The 24,502-nt window shown below is 44.0% G+C and overlaps 1 protein-coding gene across 1 annotated transcript in view; it reads right to left on the minus strand.

Moving 5' to 3' along the window:
* Window positions 1-202: 202 nt before the first annotated feature.
* LOC306960789 (complement C3-like) overlaps window positions 203-24,502 on the minus strand; it is a gene marked incomplete at its 3' end in the record, with an annotated part of 49,943 nt that continues 25,643 nt past the window's right edge. Inside the window, exons 13-24 of the mRNA XM_079553342.1 lie at window positions 23,808-23,960; window positions 18,978-19,037; window positions 11,757-11,847; window positions 11,631-11,682; window positions 10,603-10,690; window positions 9,083-9,172; window positions 7,036-7,141; window positions 4,249-4,338; window positions 4,091-4,174; window positions 3,941-4,021; window positions 3,721-3,868; window positions 203-341 (exon numbers count right to left, since the gene is read on the minus strand). Of these exons, the coding sequence (XP_079409468.1) occupies window positions 203-341; window positions 3,721-3,868; window positions 3,941-4,021; window positions 4,091-4,174; window positions 4,249-4,338; window positions 7,036-7,141; window positions 9,083-9,172; window positions 10,603-10,690; window positions 11,631-11,682; window positions 11,757-11,847; window positions 18,978-19,037; window positions 23,808-23,960 (1,182 nt within the window). The remainder of the gene's footprint in view (window positions 342-3,720; window positions 3,869-3,940; window positions 4,022-4,090; window positions 4,175-4,248; window positions 4,339-7,035; window positions 7,142-9,082; window positions 9,173-10,602; window positions 10,691-11,630; window positions 11,683-11,756; window positions 11,848-18,977; window positions 19,038-23,807; window positions 23,961-24,502) is intronic.

The following is a 24,502-nucleotide window of genomic DNA, read 5'->3' on the forward strand; positions in this document are numbered from 1 at the left end:
AATAAACAACTACGATCGGTTCCATTTTGAGCCACAGAGCTCTGGCGGCGACGCGTTCGTGGACCTGCCGTCACCGCGGTTACAGGCGGCGACGCGTTCATGGACCCGCCGTCACCGCGGTTACAGGCGGCGACTCGTTCGTGGACCCGCCGTCACCGCGGTTACAGGCGGCGACGCGTTCGTGGACCCGCCGTCTCCGCGGTTACAGGCGGCACGCGTTCAAGGACAGCTCGTTGGTCGTGGCGCTCAGACTCTCGCACTTCTGCCTGAAAGTGGAGCGGCACTCGTCAGAGGACGGCCAGCGCTCCACCCACGTGCCGGCGCCCAGCAGGTACACGAACCTGCCACCAGGGGGAGACAGAGACAGCGTTAGAAACATAAACCCCGAACCTGCCACCAGGGGGAGACAGAGACAACGTTACAAACATAAACATGAACCTGCCACCAGGGGGAGACAGAGACAACGTTACAAACATAAACATGAACCTGCCACCAGGGGGAGACAGAGACAGCATGAGAAACATAAACATGAACCTGCCACCAGGGGGAGACAGAGACAGCGTGAGAAACATAAACATGAACCTGCCACCAGGGGGAGACAGAGACAGCGTGAGAAACATAAACATGAACCTGCCACCAGGGGGAGACAGAGACAGCATGAGAAACATAAACCATGAACCTGCCACCAGGGGGAGACAGAGACAGCGTGAGAAACATAAACATGAACCTGCCACCAGGGGGAGACAGAGACAGCGTGAGAAACATAAACATGAACCTGCCACCAGGGGGAGACAGAGACAGCGTGAGAAACATAAACATGAACCTGCCACCAGGGGGAGACAGAGACAGCGTGAGAAACATAAACATGAACCTGCCACCAGGGGGAGACAGAGACAGCGTGAGAAACATAAACCATGAGCCTGCCACCAGGGGGAGACAGAGACAGCGTGAGAAACATAAACATGAACCTGCCACCAGGGGGAGACAGAGACAGCGTGAGAAACATAAACCATGAACCTGCCACCAGGGGGAGACAAAGACAACGTGACAAAAAAAAATGTGACAAAAAAATGATGAAAAATTGACGGAAAATGACAAAAATTTGATAAAAAATTGAGAAAAATTTGAGAAAAAAAATGACAAAAATTTGATAAAAAATGACGAAAAAGTTACAAAAAAATGACAAAAATGTGATAAAAAATGCCGAAAAAATGACAAAAAAGTTACAAAAAAATGACAAAAATGTGACAAAAAAATGACAAAAATGTGACAAAAATATGACCCAAAAATGGCAAAAAAATGAGAAACATAAACATGAACCTGCCACCAGGGGGAGACAGAGACAGCGTGAGAAACATAAACATGAACCTGCCACCAGGGGGAGACAGAGACAGCGTGAGAAACATAAACATGAACCTGCCACCAGGGGGAGACAGAGACAGCGTTAGAAACATAAACATGAACCTGCCACCAGGGGGAGACAGAGACAACGTTAGAAACATAAACATGAACCTGCCACCAGGGGGAGACAGAGACAGCATGAGAAACATAAACCATGAACCTGCCACCAGGGGGAGACAGAGACAGCATGAGAAACATACACATGAACCTGCCACCAGGGGGAGACAGAGACAGCGTTAGAAACATAAACATGAACCTGCCACCAGGGGGAGACAGAGACAGCATGAGAAACATAAACATGAACCTGCCACCAGGGGGAGACAGAGACAGTGTTAGAAACATAAACATGAACCTGCCACCAGGGGGAGACAGAGACAGCATGAGAAACATAAACATGAACCTGCCACCAGGGGGAGACAGAGACAGTGTTAGAAACATAAACATGAACCTGCCACCAGGGGGAGACAGAGACAGCGTTAGAAACATAAACATGAACCTGCCACCAGGGGGAGACAGAGACAGCATGAGAAACATAAACATGAACCTGCCACCAGGGGGAGACAGAGACAACGTTAGAAACATAAACACGAACCTGCCACCAGGGGGAGACAAAGACAACGTGACAAAAAAAAAAGTGACAAAAAAATGATAAAAAATTGACGGAAAATGACAAAAAATTGAGAAAAAATTGAGAAAATTTGAGAAAAAAAATGACAAAAAATGGGACAAAAAAATGACAAAAAATTAATAAAAAATTGACGGAAAATGACAAAAAATTGAGAAAAATTTGAGAAAAAAAAATGACAAAAAATGTGACAAAAAATGACAAAAATGTGATAAAAAATGACGAAAAAATGACAAAAAAGTTACAAAAAAATGACAAAAATGTGACAAAAAAATGACAAAAAAGTTACAAAAAAATGACAAAAAAGTGACAAAAAAAACGACAAAAATGTGACAAAAAAATGACAAAAATGTGACAAAAATATGACCCAAAAATGGCAAAAAAATGAGAAACATAAACATGAACCTGCCACCAGGGGGAGACAGAGACAGCGTTAGAAACATAAACATGAACCTGCCACCAGGGGGAGACAGAGACAACGTTAGAAACCCTGAAAATGAAAAATAACTTTGTTGCAGGGCTCTAAGAAGGGAGGCACCTTTTCCCCGTGGAGAACCATGGCCTCGGATTTGGAGGTGCAGAGGTTCAGCACATTTTAAAACAAAGACAATTTTTTATAGACGGCAAAATGCACTGAAGCGCATCAACCCCTTAACTCCCGCCTGAACCGAGCACATTTTCTCCAGTTTGGCTTTACCCCAATCCAAAAGCTTCTGGAAAAAAGGTGAGAAAATAGAGAAAGAACTGAGAAGAAAACAATGATGGAAATGTGACAAAAAGGGACGAAAAATTTATGAAAAAGTGGCAAAAATGTTTAAAAAATGTCACAAGAAATTGACAAAAAATCGACGAAAATATGACAACAAAATTGATTAAAAAAAATTGATTAAAAAATGGCAAAAAAAATGACAAAAATTTGACTAAATGTGACAAAAAAAAGACACAAATATGACAAAAATGTGATAAAATTTGGACAAAAAAATGACAAAAAAATGACAAAAAATTAATAAAAAATCGACTAAAAATGACAAAAAAATGATCAAAAAAATGACAAAAATGTGATAAAAAAATGGACCCAAAAAAATAAAAAAAATGACAAAAATATGACTAAAAAATTACCAAAAAATTACCAAAAAAATACCAAAAATTGACAGAAAATGTGACAAAAATTTGATTAAAAAATGACAAAAATGTGACAAAAAAATTACAAAAATATGACAAAAAATTGATAAAAAATTCAAAAAAATTACAAAAATATGATAAAAATTTGGCAAAAAATAAAGAAAAAAATGACAAAAATGTGATTAAAAAAAAGAAGAAAAAAAAGAAGAAAAAAAAGGCAAAAAATGACAAAAATGTGACAAAAAAATTACAAAAATATGACAAAAAATTGATTAAAAATTCAAAAAAATGACAAAAATGTGATAAAAATTTGGCAAAAAATTTGGCAAAAAATTTGGCAAAACATTTGGCAAAAAAAATGACAAAAAATTGACAAAAATGTGATGAAAATCTGGCAAAAAAATGACAAAAAATGACAAAAAAGTTAGAAAAATGAGTTGAATACCCAACAAAAAAATGATGGAAAATGACGTGAGGGAAAAGATCCTCTCGGTTCCGGCGGGAGTTAAGAGGTTAAGAGGCCTGGGCTCTGAATGGTAATGTAACGGTGAGATGTAGTTTCTGTCCGTCACCTGTTGGTGGCGCGGTTCAGGGTCCACAGGTCGTGTCTGGGGCCCATGATGAGGTAGTCCTGGTTGGGGATCAGCTTGAGTCCGTCCCTGCAGGCGCCGTGGGACAGGAAGGTCCTGGTCTGACCGGGCAGGACCGCGGCCTCCGCCCCTGAGCGACACAAACGCTTCCTGAAACCAACTCAATCCCACCTCTGGATGTTTTTACAAAGTGAAACCGTACCCAGTTTGACGACCTGCGAGATCTGCAGCTCGTAGTGGTCGTAGTAGCTCTCGCTCACGCTCAGCACCTTCACTTTGTAAACTGAAGCACAGAAACACTTTCACGGCCCTGGTCTCGGAGCGTGACCATGTGTGAGATGCAGAACTGTACCGTGGTGCAGCGTGGAGCAGGCGAACGTCTCTCTGTCTTTGCTGGAGAAGTTCTCAGAGTCCTTCTTGGGCAGGCAGCAGTCTCCTGGAGAAACGAGCAAACAGGTTCATCACGCTGATCGCTCAGGCTGTGGGTTCGTATCCACGGGGGAGTCTGACCCTGAGTGCATCGGCAGACGTGGTCCCGGCAGATCTGCGTGAGCTGCTCCGTGCGCTCTCTGGGGGTGAAGGTCCGACTGCAGCGGTGATCTGAAACACACCACCATGCAGGAGCTAAACGTTTCAAAGGGAAGTCACCTGGGCTTACTTTGTGGAGTGGAAATACAGGTTACAGATGACGTTCCAATTTCACTTCAAACAAAATCATCTTAAAAACAACCATTTTTTGTCCACTACATTTTGCAGATTCTATAAAGACTCCAAAGCAACATCTAAAACCTTTGCAGAAAAGTCCAGAACAGTCTGTCTGTAGGAACTGAATACGTTATAATATGTAATATGTAATAATGTAATGCTGTGACCCATGTGACAACAGTGGGGTAGGTGTCAGTGATGATCCGAAATGAGCCGTTACCCGCAGCTACGAGTCATCCAAAAATATTTGTTGTGTTATTCGGGACGCGGTCGGTGAAATAAAGACGCAAATTCACCTCTTACCACCAGCCAAAACCAAACGCCTTCTCTCCTCTTTGCCATTGTCGTCACTTTTTATTTCCCTTATGCGTCTTAGTCACTTTGTCACTTTTTTGCTGCTCTTTTGTCACTTTTTGTTGGATTTTTGTCATTTTTTTGTTGGATTTTTGTCATTTTTTTGCTGGATTTTTGTCTTTTTTTTGCTGGATTTTTGTCTTTTTTTTGCTGGATTTTTGTCTTTTTTTTTATCGATTTTTGTCTTTTTTTGATCGATTTTTTGCTTTTTTTTTATCGATTTTTTCTCGCTTTTTTGCTGATTTTTTGTCATTTTTTTGTTTGATTTTTGTCTTTTTTCTGCTGGATTTTTGTCTTTTTTCTGCTGGATTTTTGTCTTTTTTTTGATCGATTTTTGTCTTTTTTTTGATCGATTTTTGTCTTTTTTTGAGTTTTTGTCATTTTTGTCATTTTTTTGGTCACTTTTAAGCGTTTTTTGTTGCGTTCACATCCTCATTTTCCTCTCGTTTTTATCGCTGTTTTGTAGAAGCTTTTAGATTTGGAGACTTTGGAGAAAACATGTTCAGGTGGGAGTTCAGAGGTTAAACCTTTGTCATTTATATAGTACTAGTCTCGTAATAAAAATGGTCAGGAAGCGGGTCTGGTACAATATTTTCTTCTTTTGTCAATGTAAACAAATAATTGGAGAACTACTTCACATGTGGGCGTGTATATCGCTGCAGCGAGGGCGGGCTTCCCGACTTTATGCCCTTTAAAGGAACAGGCTTCGTAGGATGAGATTGAGCAGCCATGTTACTCTCACAGACCACTCGGGATCAATATTATGGTTATCTTTGTGTCTTATATCTATGGTTTTTCATCTACTTCTTTTTAGTTTTTTTCACTTAAGGAAACTCATCCTTTTTCTTATGCTCATCACTGGTCATCACTGTGCCCTTGGGCAAGACACTTCACCCACTTTCCCGATGTATGAATATGGTGCATGAGGGAGTTACTACATTTGTGAAGAATTTTTATCTTGCAAGGCCAATAACGTAATAATCATTATATTATCATTAGTTAAAACAAACGTACTACATTTATTACGTTATCGGTTTGCACCAGGGGGCGCTGTGCAGGTGTTCTGTCAATGACTGTATAGGAGGCACGTTTTAGCATCGTCATTATGTTTTTTTAAGCCAAAAACTTTAGCATTCTTGACGTAAGTATTAATTTCACTGAGTGACATTTAACCGCATCTTTACTCACGTAACAAAACCAAGAACTTCCCCCACAGTTCAGTTCAGTTTCATCAGGGCCCATTTGAAGAACCCGCCTACGTTTAAACTTATTCAGACTCTCTCTGTGCTCATTCAAAAGCTTCTGTTTTAACCTGAGTTTGTTGTTTTCAAAAGCTTCTGTTTTAACCTGAGTTTGTTGTTTTCTAAAGCTTCTGTTTTAACCTCAGTTTGTTGTTTTCAAAAGCTTCTGTTTTAACCTGAGTTTGTTGTTTTCAAAAGCTTCTGTTTTAACCTCAGTTTGTTGTTTTCAAAAGCTTCTGTTTTAACCTGAGTTTGTTGTTTTCAAAAGCTTCTGTTTTAACCTGAGTTTGTTGTTTTCGAAAGCTTCTGTTTTAACCTCAGTTTGTTGTTTTCAAAAGCTTCTGTTTTAACCTCAGTTTGTTGTTTTCAAAAGCTTCTGTTTTAACCTCAGTTTGTTGTTTTCAAAAGCTTCTGTTTTAACCTGAGTTTGTTGTTTTCTAAAGCTTCTGTTTTAACCTCAGTTTGTTGTTTTCAAAAGCTTCTGTTTTAACCTGAGTTTGTTGTTTTCAAAAGCTTCTGTTTTAACCTGAGTTTGTTGTTTTCAAAAGCTTCTGTTTTAACCTCAGTTTGTTGTTTTCAAAAGCTTCTGTTTTAACCTCAGTTTGTTGTTTTCAAAAGCTTCTGTTTTAACCTCAGTTTGTTGTTTTCAAAAGCTTCTGTTTTAACCTCAGTTTGTTGTTTTCAAAAGCTTCTGTTTTAACCTCAGTTTGTTGTTTTCAAAAGCTTCTGTTTTAACCTCAGTTTGTTGTTTTCAAAAGCTTCTGTTTTAACCTCAGTTTGTTGTGTTTTCAAAAGCTTCTGTTTTAACCTGAGTTTGTTGTTTTCAAAAGCTTCTGTTTTAACCTCAGTTTGTTGTTTTCTAAAGCTTCTGTTTTAACCTCAGTTTGTTGTTTTCAAAAGCTTCTGTTTGAACCTGAGTTTACTGTTGTCCAGATGCCCGAGGCTCGTCCACATGTTTCGCCTGAACCCTCACGTCCCCCTGGCGGTCGCTTCGTACCTGGGTTGTAGTACTCGTACGCGGTGACGGAGGACGGCTGGATGTGTCCCACTTTGAAGTTCTGCTGCAGTTTGAACATCAGGATCTCCGGCACTTTGTGAGAAACCTGAGAACCAAACATGGATTCATTTCTCAGTTCAATGGGAGGAAATGAACACAGACGAGCACAGGCTGAACTTACATATGGTAATATTACATGTTGCTTTACATTATAAAACAGTAATTATCTCCTTTGATCAAATGTAGCCTCTGTTTAGCTTTAGGCAGGTTGTCACGATTCGGCCTTTGTTATCCTGGTTTGTGTTTATCTGTTCTTGGTGTTTTATTTTGACATGTCTTTTTGGTCTTTGTGATTTTACTTTTACATTTATTTTTTTTAATTTCACACCACCTCCAACCATGACAGAATGAAGTGACCACTTCAAGACCTAGCGGACTGAGGAGCTGAGGACCCTGACCCCTGTTCACGCTCTGTCCGGGGTGGTTGTCCACTGACTCCCGCCCTGAGCTCCTCCTGTTTGTCCCCCTGGGCCACTGGGTCAAAAATGTGACAAAAATGTGACAAAAAAATGACAAAAATTTGATTTAAAAAAAAGACGAGAAAATGACAAAAATGTGATAAAAATGTGACAAAAAATAACAAAAATGTGACAAAAAAATAACAAAAAAATGACAAAACTGTGACAAAAAATGACAAAAATGTGACCAAAAAATAACAAAAAAATGTGACAAAAAAATGTCAAAAATGTGACAAAAAAGTGATAAAAATGTGACAAAAACTGACAAAAATATGACAAAAAAAACAAAAAAATTACAAAAATGTGACAAAAAAATAACAAAAAAATGACAAAAATGTGACAAAAAAATGACAAAAATTTGATTAAACAAAAAAGACAAGAAAATGACAAAAATGTGATAAAAATGTGACAAAAAATGACAAAAATGTGACAAAAAAATGACAAAAAAATGACAAAAATGTGACAAAAAAATGTCAAAAATGTGACAAAAAAATTACAAAAATGTGACAAAAAAATAACAAGAAAATGACAAAAATGTGACAAAAAATGACAAAAATGTGACAAAAAATGACAAAAATGTGACAAAAAAATGTCAAAAATGTGACAAAAAATGACAAAAATGTGACAAAAAATGACAAAAATGTGACAAAAAAATGACAAAAATGTGACACTGCGGGACATTCTCCGTCCTGGGTGGGCCCTTCCCACTCCAGTCTCTCAGCTGCCCCCAGTGCCTGCACCTATCCTCCAACCACCGCCAGACAACACTCTCCGTCTCCCTGCGCCAATGCCGGACACTGGCCTCCGTTCTGTCCGGGAACCACCGCTGGACACCATTCTCCGTCCAGGGTGGGCTCCTCCTGTCCTGGGGCCGCCATCGGACTGAAACAATGGTCCGGAGTGGGTTCCTTCAGTCCGCGCTCCTCACCTGAGCTCCTCCTGGCCGACGTTTGTCCCCCAGACCGCCTCCATTGCCTCTGGGGCCTGACTTTCCTCTGCTCTTCCCCCTTCAACGTCCTCCTGCTGCTCCCCTGGGTTTGACACACGTAGAATCAAACTGTTTTCACCCACGGAGAGCTTAGAGTCTCCCCTTGTGTCCATAGCTATAACACAGAATACGCTAAGGTGCTACAAAGATCATGAAAATGGTCTGGATTGTTGGCGCTACATCTAAATCCCTAAAAAAGCGCGGCCTCAGTGTTAAGTCTGGGACTCCCATCGGCCCTGGGTCTATAGCCGGTCCGTCCATGGGGGTAGATCTCTCCTCCTGTGGTTCTCCCTGAGGTTTCTCTTTTCCCCCCCTGGGTTTTTAGTTTCCTCGCCGTGATGGAGGGTCTAAGGACGGGGGCCGCTCGTCGCCACCTGCAGCCGACGCCTATTCAGACTTTACATTCGCCTGAACTTTACATCGCCTTATTGACGGCTCTGTTTTGATGCCCTAATGTTGGTGCAGCTGTGAGGAAGCTCCTGTCGTGATACGTTCTCCCGTCCCGACTCCCTCGATTACCCAGCATGCCCTTGTGGAGTACCTTAAACAGGTGCAGGATCAGCGAGCCTCTGTCGCTCAGGTTGTCCACGACTTTAAAGTTTGCCACGTATTTATCCACAGAGTTCGACAGCTGCAAAACAAAGCACGTAAATCACATAAAGTACTGCGTATGAAAGTACTGCGTATGAAAGTACTGTGTATGAGAGTACTGCGTATGAAAGTACTGCGTATGAAAGTAGTGCGTATGAGAGTAGTGCGCATGAAAGTAGTGCGTATGAGAGTAGTGCGTATGAGAGTAGTGCGTATGAGAGTAGTGCGTATGAAAGTACTGCGTATGAGAGTAGTGCGTATGAGAGTACTGCGTATGAAAGTACTGTGTATGAGAGTACTGCGTATGAAAGTACTGCGTATGAAAGTAGTGCGTATGAGAGTAGTGCGCATGAAAGTAGTGCGTATGAGAGTAGTGCGTATGAGAGTAGTGCGTATGAGAGTAGTGCGTATGAAAGTACTGCGTATGAAAGTACTGCGTATGAAAGCACTGCGTATGAAAGTACTGCGTATGAAAGTACTGCGTATGAAAGCACTGCGTATGAAAGCACTGCGTATGAAAGTACTGGGTATGAAAGCACTGCGTATGAAAGCACTGCGTATGAAAGTACTGGGTATGAAAGCACTGCGTATGAAAGTAGTGCGTATGAGAGTAGTGCGTATGAAAGTACTGCGTATGAAAGTACTGGGTATGAAAGCACTGCGTATGAAAGCACTGCGTATGAAAGTAGTGCGTATGAGAGTACTGGGTATGAAAGCACTGCGTATGAAAGCACTGCGTATGAAAGTAGTGCGTATGAGAGTAGTGCGTATGAGAGTAGTGCGTATGAAAGTACTGCGTATGAAAGTACTGCGTATGAAAGTACTGCGTATGAAAGCACTGCGTATGAAAGTACTGCGTATGAAAGTACTGGGTATGAAAGCACTGCGTATGAAAGTACTGCGTATGAAAGTACTGGGTATGAAAGCACTGCGTATGAAAGCACTGCGTATGAAAGTACTGCGTATGAAAGTAGTGCGTATGAGAGTAGTGCGTATGAGAGTAGTGCGTATGAGAATAGTGCGTATGAGAGTAGTGCGTATGAGAGTAGTGCGTATGAGAGTAGTGCGTATTAGAGTAGTGCGTATGAGAGTAGTGCGTATGAGAGTAGTGCGTATGAAAGTACTGCGTATGAGAGTAGTGCGTATGAAAGTACTGCGTATGAAAGTACTGCGTATGAAAGCACTGCGTATGAAAGTACTGCGTATGAAAGTACTGGGTATGAAAGCACTGCGTATGAAAGCACTGCGTATGAAAGTACTGCGTATGAGAGTAGTGCGTATGAGAGTAGTGCGTATGAGAGTAGTGCGTATGAGAGTAGTGCGTATGAGAGTACTGCGTATGAGAGTACTGCGTATGAAAGTACTGCGTATGAAAGTACTGTGTGTAAAAGTACTGCGTATGAGAGTAGTGCGTATGAAAGTACTGCGTATGAAAGTACTGCGTATGAAGTAGTATCTGCAGTGTCTTACCGCGTCGAGGTCGGAGTTCTGTGGAGTGAAGCCTGTGGGTAAACTCATGTCCAGCACCACCATCCGCACGTCTCTGAGGCCCAGTGCCCTGCGGAGAGGAGGGACTGGGGTAATAAACTTTATTTAGTTATTTGACAGGGACATCGCAGTTCAACGTAATAAAAATAATAATACATTTTATTTGTATAGCGCTTTTCAAGACACTCGAAGAGGCTTGACAGAAAACAAGAATAAAATCACACAGAAAATTAGCACATTAAAATAGAGGGCAGTTACTCGACATTAAAGGCCTTTTTAAAGAGGTGGGTTTTGAGTTCTTTCTTGAAGGTGGGGGGTCAGAACAGGTCTTGGTCTTAACCTCTTAACTCCCGCCTGAACCGAGCACATTTTCTCCAGTTTGGCTTTACCCCAATCCAAAAGCTTCTGGAAAAAAGGTGAGAAAATGGCAACAGAACTGAGACGAAAACAATGATGGAAATGTGACAAAAAAGTGACGAAAAATGGATGAAAAATGTGACAAAAAAAAAGACAAAAAGTTGATTAAAAAAAATATGAGAACATGACAAAAATGTGACAAAAAAATGTCAGAAAATGTGATAGAAAATTGATAAAAATGTGAAAAAAAGACAAAAATGTGACAAAAAAAAATGACAAAAATGTGACAAAAATGTGCTGCAGAGGGAGCGGGAAACAACAAACCTGGATTATACAATGAATAATGAATGTAATGACATCATAAAAGTGACACCGGCTTAAACACTGCAAATGTAATCGAGGTCAGGGGTCACTGAGACGCAATCTAGAGATCTTAGTTAAACGTGCTTCATGTGCAGCTAGAGCCAGAACAGACTTAACCTCTTAACCCCCGCCTTAACCAAGTGCATTCTCTCCGATTCATCTTTACCCAAATCTAAAAGCTCACAGCCTATGGGCCAATGTGACGTCTCGTTTGAAAGCTAAGACCTACAAAACACAGGCGGGTTAAGAGGTTAAACTTGTTGCCAGACTGCTGTTCTCTGTCCACCCACCGGACTTTGATGGTGATCAGATACAGGGTCACCGCGTCTGGAGGCGCCGCCTCTGCAGGAGGAAAACACAAACGTCGTTTAAAGTGTTTTTAATAAACCGTTTGTAAAGATTGTAAAGTCTCGAACCTGCCGACTCCTCGATCGTCACACTCAGCTCGAAGTCTTTACACGGCGTCCGCTCCTCCTCCTCGTGGAGCTGGTTGTAGAACGTCACCACCTGCAAACATCAGACTCCACATGAACCTCTGTCTGTGTCTGAAGAGGATCTGAACCTCTGTCTGTGTCTCTGAGGAGGATCTAAACCTCTGTCTGTGTCTCTGAGGAGGATCTGAACCTCTGTCTGTGTCTCTGAGGAGGATCTGAACCTCTGTCTGTGTCTCTGAGGAGGATCTGAACCTCTGTCTGTGTCTTAGACCGGGAGCCAGACCCCCTCCTCAGGCACATTTTTGCTACCTTTTCCAAACTAGTATCTTTCAATAGAGTATATCTTGGGTCATTACCAGTGGGGACCCCCCATTGCAACTCGGCCCCGTTCGGCTGTGGGACCCCAAAAAACACTTTAACGGGACAGGCTTCAAATGGAACTTTGTGATTCTATCCAAAGTGGTGCTGTGGTCACATACAGAGTCACAGATTAATGAAATTTAGAACAAAGAAAGCTGACATGATGAGGAACAAAGGAATATGAGTGTGTTGGGCTTTAGCTTTTTCTTTTTCCATATATTCAACTATATATCTGCAAAAATGAAAAATAAATGTCATATAGATAAGAAAAGCACTTCACAAATGAGTGCATTATTGTCTTTTTTGTTTATTTTTACCTTTTCAAATGTAAATAGAAAACTGCCCCAACTCATTAGCTTCACATTAAGCCCAAGATGAGCTCAGTACCTCAAACGGATCAGCAGCTGTAACAGAAAATATGTTCCATGTTCCCTCTCAGAGCTATGGAATTCTCATGCATTTGTCCATATAGGCCTGTGGGACCATTCCATCGTGAAGTTACAGCTTTTAGGACAACAGTTCAACTTCACCTTTTTGGATTTGCTTTAAACTTGGCACAGTCGATGTTGATATACTAAATATTCTGTGAATAAAATTTGAGCTGCATATCTTTTTTAATTTCTGAGTTTTAGGGGTTTTCAAAGGGGGGTAGGGTAAAATCAGGCCTTGATGCAACAACAAGTTTCACCAACTTTGGGGACTTTGGACGTTTGTGACAAACTTTTGGGAATTTTGTTACTTATTAAATTAATATACATTATACATTATTATATCAAAACATTACAATGACAATATATACCGAATATGTTGCCAGTGTCATCACTAAGTATGATATATGACGGTTCAAACATATGTAGCATTAACTTAACAACAACTAAGAACAGTTTGGGACCTGTTCATCAGCCTTATCCGACTTTATATTACTTAAACTACTGAAGCAACATGTATTGCTTTGTGGTATACCATCTCTTCTATGCATTTTTATTGCACATGCTGTGTTACTAGTCAGCACGTGGGTATTAACGTATTGAGGAGAGACACAACTTTTTTTCATACAGTCATCAATTTTAGGTTCTTTGTTTATGTTTTCTCCCTCAACATCTTAGTTTTATTGTCATAGTAAATATTGGACCAAATTCACACATTAAAATGACCAGTTGTGAATATTCACCTTTGGATTTTTTCCTAAAATTATTAGAAATGTGTGTAACCATCAAGTGCTATAGGTTGATACCATGTACAATATAACTGAAACACAATTCAACTTATAAAGCCTTCGTAAGGTTTTGAAGGATTTGTCTGAAGGGTTTTTCAATCTAATTTCTAGCCTGATTTATAGAACCTTGAATCCCTTGTGTTTTGGGGATTCAAATAATTAATTACACAGACCAACGTTTCAGGAATTATCCATTTCACTTCTTCATTGGGCCAAAGAATTTCAGTACCACTATATTGTAAAATGGCTGGTTATTCATTATTCTGAAAAACAGAGTATTCTTATCTCTATTCTAGACAATTGAGTTTTTAAATTCAATCTAAACCAAGTCTGAGTCTATCTTCACCTATTGTGGTCAAGCTTCGGTTTAGACCGAGTTTATGTGTGGTTAGACTGGATTTTAGATCACATCTAAACCCAGTCTAACCTTAAAAGAACAGGTCTAGGTTCTGAATAGGTAAACACAGACTCAGACTGTGTTAACTCAAGCTCCAATTAGACTGATTCAGGCAGGGTTGCCAGGTCCTTGGGCAGGTTTGACTCCTGAGACCTGGCAACCCTAGACTCAGGTCAGCTTTAGACTGGGTAAAGGGGAAGGGAATCTTATTTTATATAGTGTGTTTCATGACACAAGTCCCCCAAAGTTCTTCTCAAAAGGAATGGGGATTTTCATTCATGTCACACCAGCTGCAATGCAGCCAGTTTCCCCTGGGGCAGATTGACAGAAGCGTGGCTGCTTACATGTAGACCACAAACTCACACTCACTTAGATGTGATATTTAGATGGGCTTTGATTGGATTTAAAGTGGATTGGACAATTGAAATGATTGAAATATTACCAAATACCAATACCACCAACACTTGGGTCTCGAGTACTCTGCAGTGATAAGCTACTGTTGTAGCCACAGGTGCCCTGGGAGCTGTGGCTATGGAAGCAAGGCTGCCAGTATATGCTTCGACCAATCCGACCAGCACCATTCACTCACACACTATATTCATATATAGACAATGTGGGCTAAGTTTCTTGCCCAAGGACACAATGGCAGTATGCACCTGCGAGAGCTTGGATTCTCCGCTTTACAATCTGAGCCACTGTCGAGGGTAGAAATGGGATTAATTTTTAGAAACAGTCCACAGTTACTGAGGTGTTATCAAATATGAATGATATCACATGTATTTTTGTTATATCATTAAACCATACCAACCTTTTATCAACCAAGGGCGATTTCAAGAGCATTAAGTTGTTTGAGAGTTACCAGTTAAAAACGAATCCTAAAGACTTAGACGTTCTGTGTACTTGTAGGATATTGACCCCATATTATAGCAAAATAGTTTTGTTTTAACCTCATATTGAGTCACATGAACAGAAACAACTGTATTTGTATTTGATTCAAGAAAAATACGTTTTTTACACCTTAAAAAAAGTACTTTCGTTGGTGACCCCTGCGTTAAACCATTGTGTATCTTATTTAGAGATGACACTGGCAACATATTCGGTATTGATTGTCAAAGATATTTTGAAAAGTAGAAATAAGTAATAAAATTCCCAACAGTCTGTCACAAATGTCCAAAGTCTCCAAAGTTGGTGAAACTTGTTGTTGCATCAAGGCCTGATTTTACCCTACCCCCCTTTGAAAAGCCCTAAAACTCAGAAATTAAAAAAGATATGCAGCTCAAATTTTATTCACAGAATATTTAGTATATCAACATCAACTGTGCCAAGTTTAAAGCAAATCCAAAAAGGTGAAGTTGAACTGTTGTCCTAAAAGCTGTAACTTCACCATGGAATGGTCCCACAGGCCTATATGGACAAATGCATGAGAATTCCATAGCTCTGAGAGGGAACGTGGAACACATTTTCTGTTATAGCTGCTGATCCGTTTGAGGTACTGAGCTCATTTTGGGCTTAATGTGAAGCTAATGAGTTGGGGCAGTTTTCAATTTACATTTGAAAAGGTAAAAATAAACAAAAAAGACAATAATGCACTCATTTGTGAAGTGCTTTTCTTATCTATATGACATTTATTTTTCATTTTTGCAGATATATTGTTTAATATATGGAAAAAGAAAAAGCTAAAGCCCAACACACTCATATTCCTTCGTTCCTCATCATGTCAGCTTTCTTTGTTCTAAATTTCATTCATCTGTGACTCTGTATGTGACCACAGCACCACTTTGGATAGAATCACAAAGTTCCATTTGAAGCCTGTCCCGTTAAAGTGTTTTTTGGGGTCCCACAGCCGAACGGGGCCGAGTTGCAATGGGGGGTCCCCACTGGTAATGACCCAGGATATACTCTATTGAAAAATTCTAGTTTGGAAAAGGTAGCAAAAATGTGCCTGAGGAGGGGGTCTGGCTCCCGGTCTATCTCTGAGGAGGATCTGAACCTCTGTCTGTGTGTCTGAGGAGGATCTGAACCTCTATCTGTGTCTGAGGAGGATCTGAACCTCTATCTGTGTCTCTGAGGAGGATCTGAACCTCTATCTGTGTCCCTGAGGAGGATCTGAACCTCTGTCTGTCTCTGAGGAGGATCTGAACCTCTGTCTGTGTCTTTGAGGAGGATCTGAACCTCTGTCTGTGTCTCTGAGGAGGATCTGAACCTCTATCTGTGTCTCTGAGGAGGATCTGAACCTCTATCTGTGTCTGAGGAGGATCTGAACCTCTGTCTGTGTCTGAGGAGGATCTGAACCTCTATCTGTGTCTGAGGAGGATCTGAACCTCTGTCTGTGTCTGAGGAGGATCTGAACCTCTATCTGTGTCTGAGGAGGATCTGAACCTCTGTCTGTGTCTCTGAGGAGGATCTGAACCTCTGTCTGTGTCTGAGGAGGATCTGAACCTCTATCTGTGTCTCTGAGGAGGATCTGAACCTCTGTCTGTGTCTGAGGAGGATCTGAACCTCTGTCTGTGTCTCTGAGGAGGATCTGAACCTCTGTCTGTGTCTCTGAGGAGGATCTGAACCTCTGTCTGTGTCTCTGAGGAGGATCTGAACCTCCATCAAAAAAATTACGAAAATCCAGCAAAAAAGTGACAAAAATCCATCAAAAAAAGTGACAAAAATCCATGAAAAAAGTGAAAAAAATCCATCAAAAAAAAGACAAAAATCCAGCAAAAAAATAACGAAAATCCAGCAAAAAAAGTGACAAAAATCAAGCAAAAAAAGTGACAAAAATCCAGCAAAAAAAGACAAAAATCCAGCAAAAAAGTGACAAGTGTCTGTGTCTGAGGAGGATCTGAACCTCTGTCTGTGTCTGAGGAGGATCTGAACCTCTGTCTGTCTCTGAGGAGGATCTGAACCTCTGTCTGTGTCTCTGAGGAGGATCTGAACCTCTGTCTGTGTCTGAGGAGGATCTGAACCTCTGTCTGTGTCTGAGGAGGATCTGAACCTCTGTCTGTGTCTCTGAGGAGGATCTGAACCTCTGTCTGTGTCTGAGGAGGATCTGAACCTCTGTCTGTGTCTCTGAGGAGGATCTGAACCTCTGTCTGTGACTCTGAGGAGGATCTGAACCTCTGTCTGTGTCTCTGAGGAGGATCTGAACCTCTGTCTGTGTCTCTGAGGAGGATCTGAACCTCTGTCTGTGTCTCTGAGGAGGATCTGAACCTCTGTCTGTGTCTCTGAGGAGGATCTGAACCTCTGTCTGTGTCTCTGAGGAGGATCTGAACCTCTGTCTGTGTCTCTGAGGAGGATCTGAACCTCTGTCTGTGTCTCTGAGGAGGATCTGAACCTCTGTCTGTGTCTGAGGAGGATCTGAACCTCCATAAAAAAATTACGAAAATCCATCAAAAAAGTGACAAAAATCCATCAAAAAAAGTGACAAAAATCCATCAAAAAAGTGACAAAAATCCATCAAAAAAGTGACAAAAATCCAGCAAAAAAATTACGAAAATCCAGCAAAAAAAGACAAAAATCCAGCAAAAAAAGTGACAAAAATCCATCAAAAAAAGACAAAAATCCAGCAAAAAAAGTGACAAAAATCCATCAAAAAAAGACAAAAATCCAGCAAAAAAAGTGACAAAAATCCATCAAAAAAAGTGACAAAAATCCAGCAAAAAAAGACAAAAATCCAGCAAAAAAAGTGACAAAAATCCATCAAAAAAAAGACAAAAATCCATCAAAAAAAGTGACAAAAATCCAGCAAAAAAAGACAAAAATCCATCAAAAAAAAGACAAAAATCCATCAAAAAAAGTGACAAAAATCCATCAAAAAAATTACGAAAATCCAGCAAAAAAAGACAAAAATCCATCAAAAAAAGTGACAAAAATCCAGCAAAAAAAGACAAAAATCCATCAAAAAAAATTACGAAAATCCATCAAAAAGTGACAAAAATCCATCAAAAAAAAAAAAAAAATCCATCAAAAAAAAGACAAAAATCCACCAAAAAAAAGGACAAAAATCCATCAAAAAATTACAAAAATCCATCAAAAAAAGTGACAAAAATCCAGCGGAAAAAAGACAAAAATCCAAAAAAAGTGACAAGTGTCTGTCTCTGAGGAGGATCTGAACCTCTGTCTGTGTCTGAGGAGGATCTGAACCTCTGTCTGTGTCTCTGAGGAGGATCTGAACCTCTGTCTGTGTCTCTGAGGAGGATCTGAACCTCTATCTGTGTCTGAGGAGGATCTGAACCTCTGTCTGTGTCCCTGAGGAGGATCTGAACCTCTGTCTGTGTCTCTGAGGAGGATCTGAACCTCTGTCTGTGTCTGAGGAGGATCTGAACCTCTGTCTGTGTCTCTGAGGAGGATCTGAACCTCTGTCTGTGTCTGAGGAGGATCTGAACCTCTGTCTGTGTCTCTGAGGAGGATCTGAACCTCTGTCTGTGTCTCTGAGGAGGATCTGAACCTCTGTCTGTGTCTGAGGAGGATCTGAACCTCTATCTGTGTCTCTGAGGAGGATCTGAACCTCTGTCTGTGTCTGAGGAGGATCTGAACCTCTGTCTGTGTCTGAGGAGGATCTGAACCTCTGTCTGTGTCTGAGGAGGATCTGAACCTCTGTCTGTGTCTGAGGAGGATCTGAACCTCTGTCTGTGTCTGAGGAGGATCTGAACCTCTGTCTGTGTCTCTGAGGAGGATCTGAACCTCTATCTGTGTCTCTGAGGAGGATCTGAACCTCTATCTGTGTCTCTGAGGAGGATCTGAACCTCTATCTGTGTCTCTGAGGAGGATCTGAACCTCTATCTGTGTCTCTGAGGAGGATCTGAACCTCTGTCTGTGTCCCTGAGGAGGATCTGAACCTCTGTCTGTGTCCCTGAGGAGGTCAGCGCCCCCTGGGGGTGAAACGGGAGCTCTCGCCCATTAAAATGATGTGGCCTAGATCGCCTGGAAAAACATTTTATTTGTCGAATATGAAAAGTCAAGGAAGATTTTGACTCTTCACACAAATCTAAACGCTTCTCAATTCAATTCAATAAACTTTATTCGTCCCAAGGGGCAAAGACATGAATAAAGGATAAGTGCTGTATATCAGGGAGCCACAAGAGGTCGCCCTTCTCGACAGGAGAGCAACAGTGTGACGCCTCATTTGAAAGCTAAGACCTACAAAACTGATTGTGTTTTTCAATCGTTTACTTTGTGTTTTTGTTGTTTTTTTGCCCCATGTTTAGTCACTTTTTTTATCAGGGGGGGGCGGACTTACCTCGAGGATGCCCTGCCCGCTCCCCTCAGCTCGCACCTCCAGATCCACACCATCGGGCAGCTGGAACACAGAGGAACCACATGTGGGAAACAGGATAGATTCAGGTCTTCAGTCAAGTCTAGAATCATCAGTTCACATCAGAGGTCACATAAACCGAAAAAAACTCTCTCTCTGAAGTTTCACAGCGCGTCTTGTCTTGGATGAGCTCTTACAGTTGTATCACTGCCTCGCTCGCTAACTTTCCACGATGCAAACGCGGTTAAAGGCTAATAACATCCTTCCCTCTGGAGCCGCTCTTCTCACGTACGTCTCAGGACGAGCTCATCTATGTCTCTCTCCCTCCCCGTGTGGTAGCGGTGTGTAGTGCAGTGATGGAACTGGTAAACATTGTCCCGTTCACCCACCGTCTCTTACATTCCGTTAAAATTGACAAATGCAAATAATAAGCTCCACTTTCCATTTGGGCTGCTCGATTATTGAAAAAATAATAATCACGATTATTTTTGTCATAATTGAAATCACGATTATTCAAACGATTATTTGTTGCCTTTCAAAAAATCCATCAAAAAGGTGACAAAAATCCATCAAAAAGGTGACAAAAATCCATCAAAAAAGTGACAAAAATCCATCAAAAAAGTGACAAAAATCCATCAAAAAAGTGACAAAAATCCATCAAAAAAGTGACAAAAATCCATCAAAAAAGTGACAAAAATCCATTAAAAAAAAAAAAAAAATCCATCAAAAAAGTGACAAAAATCCATCAAAAAAGTGACAAAAATCCATCAAAAAAATGACAAAAATCCAGCAGAAAAAGACAAAAATCCAAAAATTAAAAATTAGGAAAAAAAATGTGAAAAAAAAAAATGGAAAAAAAAAAAAATTGAAGAAAAAAAAAATATATAATCGATTTTTTGTCCATCCATCCATCCATTTTCTTCCGCTTTATCCGGGGCCGGGTCGCGGGGGCAGCAGTCTCAGCAGAGATGCCCAAACTTCCCGATCCACACACACCTCCTCCAGCTGTTCTGGGGGGACCCCGAGGCGACACCTCCTCCAGCTGTTCTGACCCCGAGGCGACACCAGGCCAGCTCGGAGACATAGTCCCACCACCGTGTCCTGGGTCTTCCACGAGGCCTTGTCCCACTAGGACATGCCTGGAACACCTCCCGCGGGAGGCGACCAGGAGGCATCCGGAACAGATGCCCGAGCCACCTCAGCTGCTCCTTTCGACGTGAAGGAGCAGCGACTCTACTCCGAGCTCCTCCCGGGTAACTGAGCTCCTCACTCGATCTCGGAGGGTGCGCCCAGCCACCCTGCGAAGGAAACTCATTTCGGCCGCTTGTATTCGCGATCTTGTCCTTTCGGTCATGACCCAAATCTCATGACCATAGGTGAGGATCACATGACCATAGGTGAGGGCGGGAACGTAGATCGATCGGTAAATCGAGAGCTTTGCCCCGACTCAGCTCCCTCTTCACCACGACAGACCGATACAGCGACCGCATCACTGCTGACGCCGCACCGATCCGTCTGTCGATCTCACGCTCCATCCGTCCCTCACTCGTGAACAAGACCCCGAGATACTTGAACTCCTCCACTTGAGGTAAGGACTCCCCACCGACCTGAAGAGGGGAAACCACCTTTTTCCGGTGGAGAACCATGGCCTCGGATTTGGAGGTGCTGATCCTCATCCCGGCCGCTACACACTCGGCTGCAAACCGCCCCAGTGCAGCTGAAGGTCCTGGTTCGTTGAAGCCATCAGAACAACATCGTCCGCAAACAGCAGAGATGAGACTCTGAGGCTCCCAAACCGGACACCCTCCGGCCCCTGGCTGCGCCTAGAAATTCTGTCCATAAAAGTAATGAACAGAACCGGTGACAAAGGGCAGCCCTGGCGGAGACCAACACGCACCAGGAACAGGTCTGACTTACTGCCGGCAATGAACCAAGCTCCTGCTGCTCATACAGGGAACGGACAGCCCTTAGCAGAGGGCCCCGGACCCCATACTCCCGGAGCACCCCCCACAGGGCACCACGAGGGCCCCGGACCCCATACTCCCGGAGCACCCCCCACAGGGCACCACGAGGGACGCGGTCGAACGCTTTCTCCAGATCCACAAAACACATGTGGACTGGTTGGGCGAACTCCCACGAACCCTCGAGTACCCGATGAAGGGTATAGAGTTGGTCCAGTGTGCCACGACCAGGACGAAAACCACATTGTTCCTCCTGGATCCGAGGTTCAACCATCGGCCGGATCCTCCTCTCCAGCACCCTGGAGTAGACCTTACCGGGGAGGCTAAGGAGGGTGATTCCTCTGTAATTGGAACACACCCTCCGATCCCCCTTTTTAAAGAGAGGGACCACCACCCCGGTCTGCCAATCCAGGGGCACTGTCCCCGACCGCCACGCGATGTTGCAGAGACGTGTCAGCCAAGACAGTCCTACAACATCCAGAGACTTAAGGTACTCAGGGCGAATCTCATCCACCCCCGGAGCCACCAAGGAGCTTTCTCACCACCTCGGTGACTTCAGCCCCGGTGATGGGCGAGCCCACCTCCGAGTCCCCAGCCTCTGCTTCCTCATTGGAAGACGTGACGACGGGATTGAGGAGGTCCTCGAAGTACTCCTTCCACCGCCCGACGACATCCCCAGTCGAGGTCAGCAGCCCCCCACCCGCACTGTACACAGTGTTGGTGAAGCACTGCTTCCCCCTCCTGAGGCGCCGGATGGTTTGCCAGAATCTCTTCGAGGCCGACCGATAGTCTTCCTCCATGGCCTCCCCGAACTCCTCCCAGACCCGAGTTTTAGCCTCCGCGACCGCCCGAGCTGCAGCACGCTTGGCCTGCCGGTACCTCTCAGCTGCCCCAGGAGTCCCACAAGCCAACAAGGCCAGGTAGGACTCCTTCTTCAGCTTGACGGCATCCCTTACTTCCGGGAGCCACCACCGGGTTCGGGGATTGCCGCCGCGACAGGCACCAGAGACCTTACGGCCACAACTACGAGCAGCCGCATCGACAATGGAAGAGGAGAACAGAGTCCACTCGGACTCCATGTCCCCCGCCTCCCCCGGAATCTGGGTGAAGCTCTTCCGGAGGTGGGAGTTGAAGACCCCACTGACAGAGGGATCCGCCAGACGTTCCCAGCAGACCCTCACAACACGCTTGGGCCTGCCAGGTCTGACCGGCTTCCTCCCCTGCCAGCGGATCCAGCTCACCACCAGGTGGTGATCGGTTGACAGCTCAGCCCCTCTCTTCACCCGAGTGTCCGAGACACGCGGCCGGAGGTCAGACGACACAACTACAAAGTCGATCATCGACCTCCTGCCTAGGGTGTCCTGGTGCCACGTGCACTTATGGACACCCTTGTGCTCAAACATGGTGTTCGTTATGGACAAACCGTGACTAGCACAGAAGTCCGATAACAGAACACCACTCGGGTTCAGATCGGGGAGGCCGTTCTTCCCAATCACTCCCTCCCAGGTCTCACTGTCGTTACCCACATGGGCGTTGAAGTCCCCCAGTAGAACAATGGAGTCCCCAGTCGGAGCACTATCTAGTACCCCTCCCAGGGACTCCAAGAAGGCCGGGTACTCTGCACCGATGTTGGGCCCGTAGGCCGAAACAACGGTGAGAGACCTGTCCCCGACCCGGAGGCGTAGGGACGCGACCCTCTCGTCCACCGGGGTGAACTCCAACACGTGGCGGCTGAGCTGGGGGGATATGAGCAAACCCACCCCAGCCCGCCGCCTCTCCCCGCGGGCAACTCCAGAAAAATGGAGAGTCCAGCCTCTCTCCAGGAGTTGGGATCAGGAACCCAAGCTGTGCGTGGAGGTGAGCCCGACTATATCTAGCCGGTATCTCTCAACCTCCCGCACAAGCTCAGGCTCCTTCCCCCCCAGCGAGGTGACGTTCCATGTCCCGAACGCCAGAAGCTGTGCATGCGGACCAGGTCGTCGAGGCACCCGGCCTCGACTGCCACCCAGTCCTCTCCGCACCCGACCCCTACGGATCCCTCTGCGGGTGGTGGGTCCACAGGAGGGCGGGCCCACGTCGTCCCTTCGGGCTGGGCCCGGCCGGGCCCCGTGGGCAGAGGCCCGGCCACCAGACGCTCGCGTTCGGGCCCCAACCCCAGGTCTGGCTCCAGGGTGGGGCCCCGGCTGCGCCATGCCGGGCGACGTCACGGTCCTTGTATATGGTACGTCCATAAGGGTCTTCTGAACTGCTCTTCGTCTGACCCGTCACCTCGGACCTGTTTGCCATGGGAGACCAGACCAGGGGCATAAAGCCCCAGACAACATAGCTCCTCGGATCATTCGGGCACTCAAACAACCCCACCACGTTAAGGTAGCAGTTCATGGGGTTGTCGATTTTTTGTGACTATGCTAATTTTGTAATCGTTTACTGTTGAAATCGTAATCGAATTTCGATTAATTGCACAGCCCTACTTTCCATTTGTATGAGCCTAATCTGAGCCTTGAAGTTGATGAGCAGGTGATGCTCTGAAAGTCGTCCTTCTCTGAGAATGTATTCACATTTCTGTTGCAAAATGTACCGTGACTGTTCAGATCAGGTTTAGTTCAGCTCCATTTATCCTGCAATCTCACATTTTTACTAACATAAATAATGTGCAGCCTATATATATACATTTATTTAAAAAAAAACGCTTATGGATTAATTCATGAAGGATAAAAATTGCTCATGACGGATTTTTTTCAACCCTGTCGTTCAAAATGAAGGAGAGAAATGATCCCGAGCGAAACCACTGGTTCACATTATTCAGCGTTTTCGATTGTTTAACAGATCAGTGAGTCTGGGCTCCTCCTCTTACCCGGGAGGTGCGGGCGGCGTACGACGTGTCGGGGTTAAAGTTGTAGGGGATGGCAGAGCGTCCTTCCAACCGGAGCTCCACATTCAGGTTCAGGCCTTTGGGAGGGTTCTGGACCAGGAACTCGGACAGAGCCTGGAGCACGACCACAGTGGGCTGGAGAGAGAGGAGAGAGAGAGGATCATTCTGTGTGTCATCCTCACCTGTGTGTCCTCCTCACCTGTGTGTCATCCTCACCTGTGTGTCTTCCTCACCTGTGTGTCCTCCTCACCTGTGTGTCCTCACCTGTGTGTCCTCCTCACCTGTGTGTCCTCCTCACCTGTGTGTCCTCACTTGTGTGTCCTCCTCACCTGTGTGTCCTCTTCACCTGTGTGTCCTCCTCACCTGTGTGTCCTCACCTGTGTGTCCTCCTCACCTGTGTGTCCTCCTCACCTGTGTGTCCTCCTCACCTGTGTGTCCTCACCTGTGTGTCCTCCTCACCTGTGTGTCCTCATCACCTGTGTCCTCCTCACCTGTGTGTCCTCCTCCCCTGTGTGTCCTCCTCACCTGTGTGTCCTCCTCACCTGTGTGTCCTCCTCACCTGTGTGTCCTCCTCCCCTGTGTGTCCTCCTCACCTGTGTGTCCTCCTCACCTGTGTGTCCTCCTCACCTGTGTGTCCTCCTCACCTGTGTGTCCTCACCTGTGTGTCCTCCTCACCT

Source organism: Gobius niger, assembly GCF_951799975.1.
Source record: "Gobius niger genome assembly, chromosome: 3".
Taxonomy (NCBI): Eukaryota; Metazoa; Chordata; class Actinopteri; order Gobiiformes; family Gobiidae; genus Gobius; species Gobius niger.